Source organism: Salvelinus namaycush, chromosome 4 (genome assembly GCF_016432855.1).
Source record: "Salvelinus namaycush isolate Seneca chromosome 4, SaNama_1.0, whole genome shotgun sequence".
NCBI lineage: Eukaryota > Metazoa > Chordata > Actinopteri > Salmoniformes > Salmonidae > Salvelinus > Salvelinus namaycush.
This window is the reverse complement of record NC_052310.1, coordinates 78,777,836-78,791,301: the sequence shown is the minus strand read 5'-3', so window position 1 is coordinate 78,791,301 and position 13,466 is coordinate 78,777,836. Positions and strand designations below refer to the sequence as shown.

At 40.3% G+C, this 13,466-nt stretch overlaps 1 protein-coding gene across 1 annotated transcript in view; it reads right to left on the bottom strand.

The window, feature by feature from the left end:
• LOC120045741 (brain-specific angiogenesis inhibitor 1-associated protein 2-like protein 1) overlaps positions 1-10,325 on the bottom strand; it is a 50,258-nt gene extending 39,933 nt beyond the window's left edge. Inside the window, exons 1-3 of the mRNA XM_038990679.1 lie at positions 10,275-10,325; positions 9,134-9,209; positions 7,954-8,040 (exon numbers count right to left, since the gene is read on the bottom strand). Of these exons, the coding sequence (XP_038846607.1) occupies positions 7,954-8,040; positions 9,134-9,209; positions 10,275-10,325 (214 nt within the window). The remainder of the gene's footprint in view (positions 1-7,953; positions 8,041-9,133; positions 9,210-10,274) is intronic.
• Between the last annotated feature and the right edge of the window lie 3,141 nt (positions 10,326-13,466).

The window sequence follows — 13,466 nt, the reverse complement described above, 5'->3', positions numbered from 1 at the left end:
CTTTAGGCAGGCAAGATGTTATGACAGAAGAGAAGCTGCATGTATCTTATTATAGACAAGTTGACAAAAAAATAGCCTACCATTTAAATGCCCGAAATTAAAACCAGAAAAAAAAACGGTGAAAAAATATGTTAATTCATGTCACATCAGTGATCACCAGTGGTGTAAAGTACTTAAGTAAAAATAATAGTACTATACTTTACTATTTATATTTTTGACAACTTTTACTTTGAAATTCACTACATTCCTAAAGAAAATAAGACACTTTTTACTCCATACATTTTCCTTGACACCCAAAAGTACTCATTACATTGTTGAATGCTTAGCAGGACAGGGAACTGGTCCAATTCCCGCACTTATCAAGAGAAAATCCCTGGCCATCCCTACTGCATCTGATCTGGCGGACTCACTAAACACACATGCTTAGTTTGTAAATTATGTCTGAGTGTTGGAGTGTGCCCCTGGCTATCTGTAAATTTAAAAAACAAGAAAACCGTGCCATCTGATGTGCTTAATATAAGAAATATTACATAATTTTTTACTTTTGATACTTAAGTATATTTAAAACCAAATAGTTTTAGACTTTCTCAAGTAGTATTTTACTGGATGACTTTCACTTTGACTTGAGACATTTTCTATTAATGTAACTTTACTTTAACTCAGGTATGAAAATTGGGTATTATTTCCACCACTGGTGATCCCTCCAAGGGAGGTAGAAAGAGAAGAATGCATTTTCTAAGTATTCAAACAGGACCAAAGTGTCCATCCTGAGAACAACACATTCCTAGAGAGTTCGTGTGAGATGGAGAGAGAGAGAAGCATGGTCATATTTTTGCCCACTTTGGGGAAAATGTTTGGGATCCCTGACACTCACACTGACGCCATGTCCTAGGAGGGTTGATGAATTGTCTCCCACACAGCTGATGGATGGACGGCAGTGCAGTGGGATGCAACCTAAGCATTCCTATCACACACCATCAACTCTCAGGTTAGAAATTCAACATAGCCTCAAAAAACACTACGTCACCTTCAGTAAAATCTGTTCCGTTCCGAACCAAAAAGCTGTCACCAACTTACTAGACTCACTATCAGAATGAAAAAGCCAACGCACCTCCTACTGAGTTCCTCCTGTCCTCACTCAAATAAGAAATAGTCTACATTTCTGGACGTAATTACCATTTTTCTCAGAGTGACAGCTCGGGTTCAGTATTGTTGTAACTACTTTGCTGGAGGTTGACAAACAGCTTGTGAAGAAAAGGTGGAAGGGCAGGGAGCACACCATTCTTCAGTACGGTTCCGGCCTTGATAACTTGCCTATTTCTTGTGATGTTGCTGTGGTACAGTAATGCGATCCCATAGAGACCAATGTAAATGTTGTTTTTCCCAATAGAGGAAATCGATTATTAGAAGCCAGCTAGCACTATGAATAGTAAACACACGATTTGACATTCTACAAGCACAACACTGATGGGGGACTAATATGAGATTATTGTGATCATGCTAATTCATAATTTCCCTCACCAGAATGATAAATACATACTTAGGGCCTAGACTAGTTTTCCCTGGAAAAAACGAATGTTCCTACACATACTATGAACCAGTTAGAGATACTTTATGATAGCTATCCCTAAAGTAGTATTGCATGTAAAGTACAGTGCCTTCAGAAAGTATTAATACCCCTTGACTTATTCCACATTGTGTTGTTGCAGCCTAAATTTAACATGTATTAAAAAAAAATGTTTCGCACCCATGTACACACAATACCCCATAATGACATTATGAAAATATGTTTTGAGAAATGTTTACAAATGTATTAAAAATGAAATACAGAAATATCTAATTTACATAAGTATTCACACCCGAGTAAATACTTTGAAGAAGCACCTTTGGCAGCGATTACAGATGTGAGTCTTTCTGGGTAAGTCTCTAAGAGCTTTCCACATCTGGATTGTGCAACATTTTCCCATTATTATTTTCAAAATTCTTCAAGCTCTGTCACATTGGTTGTTGATCATTACTAAACAACCATTTTCAGGTCTTGCCATAGATTTTCAAGTAGATTTAACTCAAAACTGTATACTCGGCCACATTCACTATCTTCTTGGCAAGCAACTCCAGTGTAGATTTGGTCTTCTGTCTTAGGTTATTGTCCTGCTGAAAGGTGAATTATTCTCCCAGTATCTGGAGGAAAACAGACTAAACCAGGTTTCCTCTAGGATTTTGAATGTGCTTAGCTCCATTCCGTTAATTTTTTTATCCCGAAAAACTCTCCAGTCCTTAACGATTACAAGCATACCCATAACATGATGTAGCCACCAATATGCTTGAAAATATGGAGAGTGGTACTCAGTAATGTGTTGTGTTGGATTTGCCCCAAACATACATTTTGTATTCAGGACGAAAAGTTAATTGCTTTGATTTTTTTTGTTGCAGTATTACTTTAGTGCCTTGTTGCAAACAGGAGGCCTGCTTTTAAATATTTGTATTCTGTACAGACTTTCTTCTTTTCACTGTGTCAATTATGTTAGTATTGTGGAGTAACTACAATGTTGTTGATCCATCCTCAGTTTTCTCCTGTCACAGCCATTAAACTCTGTAATTGTTTTAAAGTCAACATTAGCCTCAGGGTGAAATCCTTGAGCGGTTTCCGTCCTCTCAGCAACTGAGTTAGGAAGGATGCCTGTATCTTTGTAAGGACTGGGTGTATTGATACTCCACCCAAAGTGTAATTAATAACTAATTAATAAAGGTGAAATAAAAAATTGAATAAAAACTTCACCATGCTCAAAGGGATATTCAATGTCTGCTTTTCTTTGTACCCATCCACAAATAGGTGCCCTTTTTTGTATTTTGTTTAGTATTTATTTTTTTGTGTTTTAGGGGGTTGATCAGCTTTAATATTGCAGATAGATTGTAGCTTCCATCACTGTAATTGTCTACATCATTTCCAATCTCCCATATATTTTTGGGTAAATATACAGTATATATACTGAGTGTGTATGATGAGTGTGCAAAGCTGTCATCAAGGCAAAGGGTGAATCTCAAATATAAAATATATTTTAATTTGTTTAACACTTTTTTGGATACAACATGATTCCATATGTGTCATTTCAGAGTTTTGATGTCTTCACTATTATTCTACAATGTATAAAATAGTATAAATAAATAAAACCCCTGTAATGAGTAGGTGTGTCCAAACTTTTGACTGGTACTATACTTATCTTTACAAAATATATTTTCCACTAACCGTACCACCCCTCCCCTAATTGGAGTAAAATAATGAACAATAACACTTAGGCTTCTACTTCCAGCTGAAACATACTCTATACATTTTACAGTCACAATCTATTTTACAATAGTTATATTTTCTTTGTATTCTAGTCGGGTCCTTCCTCTACCCTTCTTTGCAAGGCATTGGACAACCTCCCTGGTCTTTGTGGTTGAATCTGTGTTTGAAATTCACTACTGAGGGACATTACAGATCATTTTATGTGTGGGGTACAAAGATGAAGTAGTCATTCAAAAATCATGTTAAACACTATTATTGCACACAGAGTGAGTCCATGCAATTTATTGTGTGACATTTCAGCTTTTCATTTTTAATTAATTTGTAAACATTTATAAAAACAATTCGACTTTGACATGGGGTATTGTGTGTAGGCCAGTGACATAAAATCACAATTTAATCCATTTTAAAAATCAGGCTGTAATGCAACAAAATATGGAAAAGGCACTGTATGTGCTCCCTTGTGATGAGACATGGACAGTATGTTTCTCACAACAATCAGGTCTTTCCATGACACTGAATACCAGGAAGGAGGCTGGCCATCTGGGCTCCTTCACAGTTTCTTTCTGACCCTGTTGTTTGCAGAGCCAGGTCATTCTACTGCTCAATTCCCTTGAGCCAAAATGAAATCAATAGAGCCACTAATTCATTTGAGTTGGAATTGAGTCATGGACTGTACTTTTCAATTGTATGAAATTCTCCTATTGAAATGAGGGAGGTTGGCGTGACACAAAAGTTAATAGAACTACATAAATAGATTTAAAGTTATTTACTACAGATTTCACACATCTAAAACATCTGAAAGCCCAGCAGTTTTCTTTGAAGTGAAAACACTCAGGAATGTATCTTAGCGGTTAGCAGTCAATGACTTCCTTATCAAAAAATGCCAAATCGCATTAAGGGATAAGCTGATTGTTCTATCTGTTAACAACTGTCACGCTCGTTGATGGAAGAATCAGACCAAGGTGCAGCGTGGTAAACGTAGATCATTTATTTTGATGAACACAAAAAACACACACTGAAACATGAGGTTTGGTCTACTGAGGGCACACTGAGACATGAGGTTTGGTCTACTGAGGGCACACTGAGACATGAGGTTTGGTCTACTGAGGGCACACAGAGACATGAGGTTTGGTCTACTGAGGGCACACAGAGACATGAGGTTTGGTCTACTGAGGTCACACAGAGACATGAGGTTTGGTCTACTGAGGTACATTTACATTTACATTTAAGTCATTTAGCAGACGCTCTTATCCAGAGCGACTTACAAATTGGAAAGTTCATACATATTCATCCTGGTCCCCCCGTGGGAAATGAACCCACAACCCTGGCGTTGCAAGCGCCATGCTCTACCAACTGAGCCACACGGGACCAGGTCACACAGAGACATGAGGTTTGGTCTACTGAGGTCACACAGAGACATGAGGTTTGGTCTACTGAGGTCACAGGGACATGAGGTTTGGTCTACTGAGGTCACAGGGACATGAGGTTTGGTCTACTGAGGTCACAGGGACATGAGGTTTGGTCTACTGAGGGCACACTGAGACATGAGGTTTGGTCTACTGAGGGCACACTGAGACATGAGGTTTGGTCTACTGAGGTCACAGGGACATGAGGTTTGGTCTACTGAGGTCACAGGGACATGAGGTTTGGTCTACTGAGGTCACAGGGACATGAGGTTTGGTCTACTGAGGTCACAGGGACATGAGGTTTGGTCTACTGAGGTCACAGGGACATGAGGTTTGGTCTACTGAGGTCACAGGGACATGAGGTTTGGTCTACTGAGGTCACAGGGAAATGAGGTTTGGTCTACTGAGGTCACAGGGACATGAGGTTTGGTCTACTGAGGTCACACAGACATGAGGTTTGGTCTACTGAGGTCACAGGGACATGAGGTTTGGTCTACTGAGGTCACAGGGACATGAGGTTTGGTCTACTGAGGTCACAGGGACATGAGGTTTGGTCTACTGAGGTCACAGGGACATGAGGTTTGGTCTACTGAGGTCACAGGGACATGAGGTTTGGTCTACTGAGGTCACAGGGACATGAGGTTTGGTCTACTGAGGTCACACTGTCTTGTTTTACATCATGGAGCATGAACATGTTCTGAACAACAATAAATAAAATCGAACAAGGGGTCACACTCAAAATGTTGTTCATCAAACTCCAGCAATTTCAGCATCTATATCTTGACAACAACAAAATCTTTACTCTGGCCCCTGAGAGGGGAAGAGGAGAGAAGGGTAGCAGATGGAGGGAAAGATAGATGTGATGGTGGGAATAGTGTCCTCTTCTGTCAGTCTGTTTGTTCAATGTGTTTGCTGCCCTGCTCTGTAACGCGTGAGAGAATTCACACCGTCTCGCTGACTGTGGCCAGTCTCGCTGACTGTGGCCAGTCTCGCTGACTGAGGCCAGTCTCGCTGACTGAGGCCAGTCTGAGCAGCAGAGGAGGAACCATAGAAATAGAGTAGGAACAGCTCCAGACTTAATTAGAATTCCTCAAATGGACATTCCCCATTCTAAACCAATGTTCTGGACGCATTTGGTGTTCCATTTTGTAACGTTAGATTCAGTTGGCTGGAAACACAAACTGATCTGCTACCAGGCAATTAAAGTTCTATAGCACTACAGAATAAACATCATTATCATGAAAAATACCTTATATTTGTTAATGTTCTGTGGATAACAGCCACTATAAGGATAATGTATGTGTGACATGAACACAGATGAAGTCATTTGTTGGCCTTATCCACCCAGCAGTCCATCATGGAGGATGGTGACAAACATAAGAAGCTACCTAATGGATCATAAAAATCTGGGAAAATGGGTCACCTCAATGTCTCCAGCAGCACTTCAACATAATGGGTGGTGAGTCAGCACCAAGAGAGGGAATAACAACCTGTCTAGGACGAATGACAGATTCATTACAGTGTATGTATGTATGTATGTATGTATGTATGTATGTATGTATGTATGTATGTATGCATGTATGCATGTATGCATGTATGCATGTATGCATGTATGTACAGCTGAATTCGGGAAGTTTACATACACTTAGGTTGGAGTCATTAAAACTCGTTTTTCAACCACTCCACAAATTTCTTGTTAACAAACTATAGTCTTGGCAAGTCGGTTAGGACATCTACTTTGTGCATGACACAAGTAATTTTTCCAACAATTGTTTACAGACAGATTATTTCACTTACAATTCAATGTATCACAATTCCAGTGGGTCAGAAGTTAACATACGCTAAGTTGACTGTGCCTTTAAACAGCTTGGAAAATTACAGAAAATTATGTCATGGCTTCAGAAGCTTCTGATTGACTCAAATTATGTCAATTAGCCTATAGGAGGTGTACCTGTGGATGTATTTCAAGGCCTACCTTCAAACTCTGTGCCTCTTCGCTTGACATCATGGGAAAATCAAAAGAAATCAGCCAAGACCTCAGAAGAAAAATAGTAGACCTCCACAGGTTCATCCTTGGGAGCAATTACCAAACGCCTGAAGGTACCAAGTTCATCTGTACAAACAACAGTACGCAAGTTTAAACACCATGGGACCACGCAGCCATCATACTGCTCTGGAAGAAGACGCGTTCTGTCTCCTAGAGATGATCGTACTTTGGTGCGAAAAGTGCAAATCAATCCCAGAACAACAGCAAAGGACCTTGTGAAGATGCTGGAGGAAACAGGTACAAAAGTATCTATATCCACAGTAAAAGGAGTCCTATATCGACATACCCTGAAAGGCCGCTCACATGGAAGAAGCCACTGTTCAAAAACAACCATAAAAAAGCCAGACTACGGTTCACAACTGCACATGGAGACAAATATCGTACTTTTTGGAGAAATGTCCTCTGGTCTTATGAAACAAAAATATATAAAGACCATCATTATGTTTGGAGGAAAAAGGGGGATGCTTGCAAGCCAAAGAACACCACCCCAACCGTGAAGCACGGGGGTGGCAGCATCATGTTGTGGGGGTGCTTTGCTGCAGGAGAGACTGGTGCACTTCACTAAATAGATGGCATCATGAAGAAGGACAATTATGTGGATATATTGAAGCAACATCTCAAGACATCAGTTAGGAAATTAAAGCTTGGTCGCACATGGGTCTTCCAAATGGACAATGACCCCAAGCATACTTACAAAGTTGTGGCAAAATGGCTTAAGGACAACAAAGTCAAGGTATTGGAGTGGCCATCACAAATCCCTGACCTCAATCCTATAGAAAATTTGTGGGCAGACCTGAAAAAACGTATGCGTGCAAGGAGGCCTACAAACCTGACTCAGTTACACCAGCTCTGTCAGGAGGAATGGGTCAATGTAATCCCAACTTATTGTGGGAAGCTTGTGGAAAGCTACCCAAAACATTTGACCCAAGTTAAACAATTTAAAGGCAATGCTGCCAAATACTAATTGAGTGTATGTAAACTTCTGACCCCCTGGGAATGTGATAAAATAAATAAAAGCTGAAATAAATAATTCTCTACTATTATTCTGACATTTCACATTCTTAAAATAAAAAGTTGTAATCCTAACTGACCTAAAACAGGGAATTTTTACTAGGATTAAATGTCAGGAATTGTGAAAAACTGAGTTTAAATGTATTTGGCTAAGGTATATGTAAACTTCCGACTTCAACTGTATGTGTGTGTGTACTTACCCAATTCTCTGGAGACAGGGGACACGGAAGCAGTCTCTCCTATCTTTGACACAGCATCAAAGTACGCCTTCCCAGCAAGAGTCATCACTGTGAGGAGACAAACAAACACAATCAAATGAATGGATCTCCTCAATCTCTACATGATACCATATTCAGCCCCTTGCGCCAGTCGTGGCTAAGTGTCTGAAACCAGAGTGTAAAAGTAAGCTTGTTACTGTATCATGTGAGACATCTAATTAACTTTTGTCCAGAAATTGGGACAATAAATCACATTTTGTTCATATAACCCTTGTTTATAACAACATTTGTCACAAAGTGACAGTAACCTCTTCACAGATTGCCTTGACTAAATCCCCAAACACTCACACTTGTCTTTTCCTACTAGCACTGACTTTTCTGATAACTTACTACGACTGTGATATGTGATTGTCTCCCCTAGCTATCTGAAGATTAATGCATTAACTGTGATATGTGGTTGTCTCACCTAGCTACCTGAAGATGAATGCACTAACTGTGATATGTGGTTGTCTCACCTAGCTATCTGAAGATGAATGAACTAACTGTGATAAGTGGTTGCCTCACCTAGCTACCTGAAGATGAATGAACTAACTGTGATATGTGGTTGTCTCACCTAGCTACCTGAAGATGAATGCACTAACTGTGATATGTGGTTGTCTCACCTAGCTACCTGAAGATGAATGAACTAACTGTGATATGTGACTGTCTCCCCTAGCTATCTGAAGATGAATAGACGAATAACTGTGATATGGGGTTGTCTCACCTAGCTATCTGAAGATGAATAGACGAATAACTGTGATATGTGGTTGTCTCACCTAGCTATCTGAAGATGAATAGACGAATAACTGTGATATGTGGTTGTCTCACCTAGCTATCTGAAGATGAATGAATTAACTGTGATATGTGATTGTCTCCCCTAGCTATCTGAAGATGAATGCATTAACTATGATATGTGACTGTCTCACCTAGCTACCTGAAGATGAATGCACTAAGTGTAAGTCGCTCTGGATAAGAGAATCTGCTAAATGTAAAAATATAACAGGGACTAGATCACAGAAAAGCAAGAAGCAGCACAGTGGCAACAGGCAAGGACCAACTCTCTTGAAGGAAGACACCTTGAGAGGAACCCGACTCAAACCATCCTCCATTGACATGTTCTTACCGGCTACAGATTTCTCATAGGACTTCCCCAAATTGACAAGGTTCCTCAGTCCTGGGTTCAACTGCTCCATCACATTCTGCAAGAGGGGGCAGAACAATATAATACTGGCAGTGAGTGTAACTATTCTTCACATCTTTTGTTTCAAAAACACCATTTTTATCTCTTGTTGTGGAGTGGATACACAGAGACCAATAATAAGTTAATAAATCATGAGACGTTTCTAATAAACAACTCCGAATAAAGGATTGTCTCAATGTCATCATAAATAAAGTGTTTAAATGTTAGTGTTAATTCTATAAATAACTCCAAGCTGAAATAAAACATTTTAATCATTAACACGATCCTTCACAATTTACAACTTTGTGGGAGCAAAGTTATACACAAAGTATTTGCAGCAACAGGGCAGATTGAACCAAACCCAATCCTACTCGTATTCAAATGGCCCACAATAAAATGCTGTTCAGAACTGGAGTCCCTGTTTCAATTCCCCAGGCACACCCTCAACAGAACAATGAACTGCCAGGTATGCATTAGGCCTAGATTAGGCCTAGTTGCACCATGCCAGATAGAGAGAAAACAGGAGGAAGACAAATTAAAACAGAGAGAAACAGGTTTATCTTCAGCTGAAACTGTGGAACGTCATAAACAATGTGGAATTAGTGTTTCTGACACTTTTGACTTCACATGCAGAGTACTGAACTGGTGGGGGTTGCTGGCATGTGATAAGCTTGACGCAAGTACACCAAATGGCCTTATAATTGATGAACTAACAAGAAGATATGGATTATTGGCCACATTTTAAATTGACAAATGACAAATTATTGTTTTTTTTCAGTTATTTGGAAAGGCAAATGTTAGGCCTACTCCACTGCGCTTTTTCGCTCTCACGGGCGAGTCACAAGTGTACCCGTGCTCTCACCATACGCACTGTGCAAGTTTATGGCCATATTTTGGAATGGGTTTATGTATCTATAATAATAATAATAACTGATTATGCCCGAAAACTGAAGCCAATACGGTGCCTACTGCTATTGCCAAAGGCGACGATGGACATTGGCCATACGGAAACCATGTTGTTATAAAGGTGGAGAAATGGGGAGCTATGATGATGAGAACATAGCCTAACAAAAAGCCTGCTTACCTTGTATGTACTTTCGGTCAGCTTATTCACATTGTCATGATCCCTAGACATGTTGGCAGTTATTCCTCAGTCTCTTCAAGACGGAACAACAACAAAAAACAAGCCAAAAACCAAAGCCAATCACTCGAAGTCTATGTAATTCCTTTCAAATCCAAGGGTGGGCTGTTTAATTGTTCCAGGAGTAGTTTACGCTTGATGGCATTTGTCACACCTTGCATGTACACGTAGAGCAGAAACGCAACTGTTCGCTGGTGGCCAAACAAACCGGCATTCACCGCTGCGCTGACAGCGAGAGAGTCAAACTTCCCTGCGTGTCCGCGGGGCGGGAGGCAGAAACCGTGGTATCCGAGTCGTCACTGCTTTAGTCAAACCAAATAATTAGGAATGATAATTATAATGATAATTCTCCCTGACCAAGACGGCTGCCATTTAGTCCTAATCTATAACTTTGAGGGATTATGATCACATAGTCCCTCTAGTAATTTAATAGGATATTTATGAGTCAAGCACTTTCGGTGCTGTGGTTTTAGGTAGATCATCAACTCGGAATTGACAATTGGGGTGGTGCGCTCACTCTCCCGGGGTGGTTCTTGTTATTGCATTCGGATTAATTTAAATCACAATAGGCTTACTTTAAAATCAATTCACACCCCAATTTGGCCATCAACATCAGTCTCATGTAAACACCTTCCGGGCCTAATTATGTTGTGGTTAATTGCTGGTTGTTGTAGTCAGTTGCACAACTGAATGCCTTCAACTGAAATGTGTCTTCCGCATTTAACCCAACCCCTCTGAATCAGAGAGGTGCGGAGGGCTACCTTAATCGACATCCACGTCTTCGGCTCCCGGGGAACAGTGAGTTAAGTGTCTTGCTCAGGGGCAGAACGATCGAATTTTACATTGTCAGCTCGGGGTTTCGATCCAGCAACCTTTCGGAGAGAAGACAACGTTGTTTTATATGGAATAGACTGATGTTGTTTTGCAGATGTTATTGCGAGTGTAGCGAAATGCTTGTGCTTATAGTTCTGACAGTGCAGCAATATCTAACAAGTAATCTAACAATTCCACAACAACTACCTAAACACACAAATGTAAATAAATGGATGGAATACGAATATGTACTTATAAATATAATGATGGGTCAATGGCCGACCGGCATAGACGAGATGCAATAGATGGTATAAAATACAGTATATACATCTGGGATGAGTAGTGCAAGATATGTAAACATCATTATTAAAGTGACATTAATAAAGTAACTAGTGATCCGTTGATAGAGTGGCCAATGATTTCATGTCTGTATGTAGGCAGCAGCCTCTCTGTGTTAGTGATGGCTGGATGTTTAACTTGAGATATAAGCTATTTTTCAGTCTCTCGGTCCCAGCTTTGATGCACCTGTACTGGCCTCACCTTCTGGATGGTAGTGGGGTGAACAGGCAGTGGCTCAGGTGGTTGATGTCCTTGATGATCTTTTTGGGCTTCCTGTGACATCGAGTGCTGTAGGTGTCCTGGAGGGCAGGTAGTTTGCTCCCGGTGATGTGTTGTGCAGACCGCACCACCGTCTGGAGACCCATTCAGTCGTGGGCAGTGCAGTTGCCATACCAGGCAGTGATGCAACCAGTCAGGATGCTCTCGATGGTGCAGCTGTAGAACTTTTTGAGGATCTGAGGACCCATGCCAAATCTTTTCAGTCTCCTAGGCTTTGTCATGCCTTCTTCACGATTGTCTTGGTGTGTTTGGATCATGATAGTATGTTGGTGATGTGGACACCAAGGAACTTGAAACTCTCAACCTGCTCCACTACAACCCCGTCAATGAGAATGGGGGAGTGCTCGGTCCTCCTTTTTCTGTAGTCCACAATCATCTCCTTAGTCTTGATCACATTGAGGGAGTGGTTGTTATCCTGGCACCACACTGCCAGGTCTCTGACCTCCTCCCTATAGGCTGTCTCATCATTGTCAGTGATCAGGCCTACCACTGTTGTGTCATCAGCAAACTTAATGATGGTGTTGGAGTCGTGCTTGGCCATGCAGTCAGGGGTGAATAGGGAGTACAGGAGGGGACTGAGCACGCACCCCTGAGGGGCCTGTCATGCCAAATAGTGTCCCCCTATACGTCACAATGGGATTCGATAAACTATTAGCGTTCATTGCTATATCAACAGTGTGGTGACCTAATGATTAGAATTTTGGATATTGTTGCAGTCTAAATGAAGTTATTTTCATCATTGCTATTCAAACAAGGCTGAGTTTTGCAACAGTTTAGCTGTTTTAACAAGTTTGGTTTAGCTAATCAAATGAAAACATTAATTCTAACTACTTTTTGGTACCTTGTTAACATTACAACATGAAATCCATGTCTTAAATGTTTTGCTATGTTTCGGAAATGGCAAAGAAAACGTGTAATCTGCTTGACACATTAAAGTTACTTAATTTACAGATCACAAAGTCAGTTAATTTCCACTCCATTTATATGCAAATCCCTTTGATTCATAAGCTGGCTTGTCTGGCTGTCATGTTTTTATTTTAACCTGCCCTTCCCTTGTCTACACTGACATAACATCATTTCAGTAGTCCTCTATTATGATTCATTTTGTTCTATCTCACACGGCTCATTGGTATACCCTTGTGGTTGAATATATATGAATCTATTGTTGGTCGTAGGATACAACAATTAATAATGTGGAACAAATAAATACTACCAAAGGATACCTTACAACTTACAATAATAAACACCTTATGAAACAGCTGTGAAAACCAACCTGGCAATATTTAAGATTTAATACATAAACTTGTTGGTATACAGTGTCATTAATTTCTTTTCACAGATTATTTTTTGTGCACTCACATGGCAATCAGACTGAAATACTTAATTCTGGTGTGTGGAATAAAGAGGTGGGTGCTGTGTGGTTGGGAGGTTCTGCCTGTCACTTGTTCTCAACAGGCAGTCTCGGAAGGGGGACTTGAAGAGGAAGACTGCGAAGTCCAGGCACTGCTGCTCTCTTTGTTCTGAGTGTTTGCAGTGCTAGTGTTTTTAGTTAATCTGTGTATCTCACATATTATATGCCCAGTATGATACGGCTAGCAAACTTTATTAGCAGATAATGACATCATGACAATAACAGTAGCTTTAAATTATATAATGACATGGAGGAGGGGATGGGATGAGTGGGCAGATTGTTGGGCAATGAGA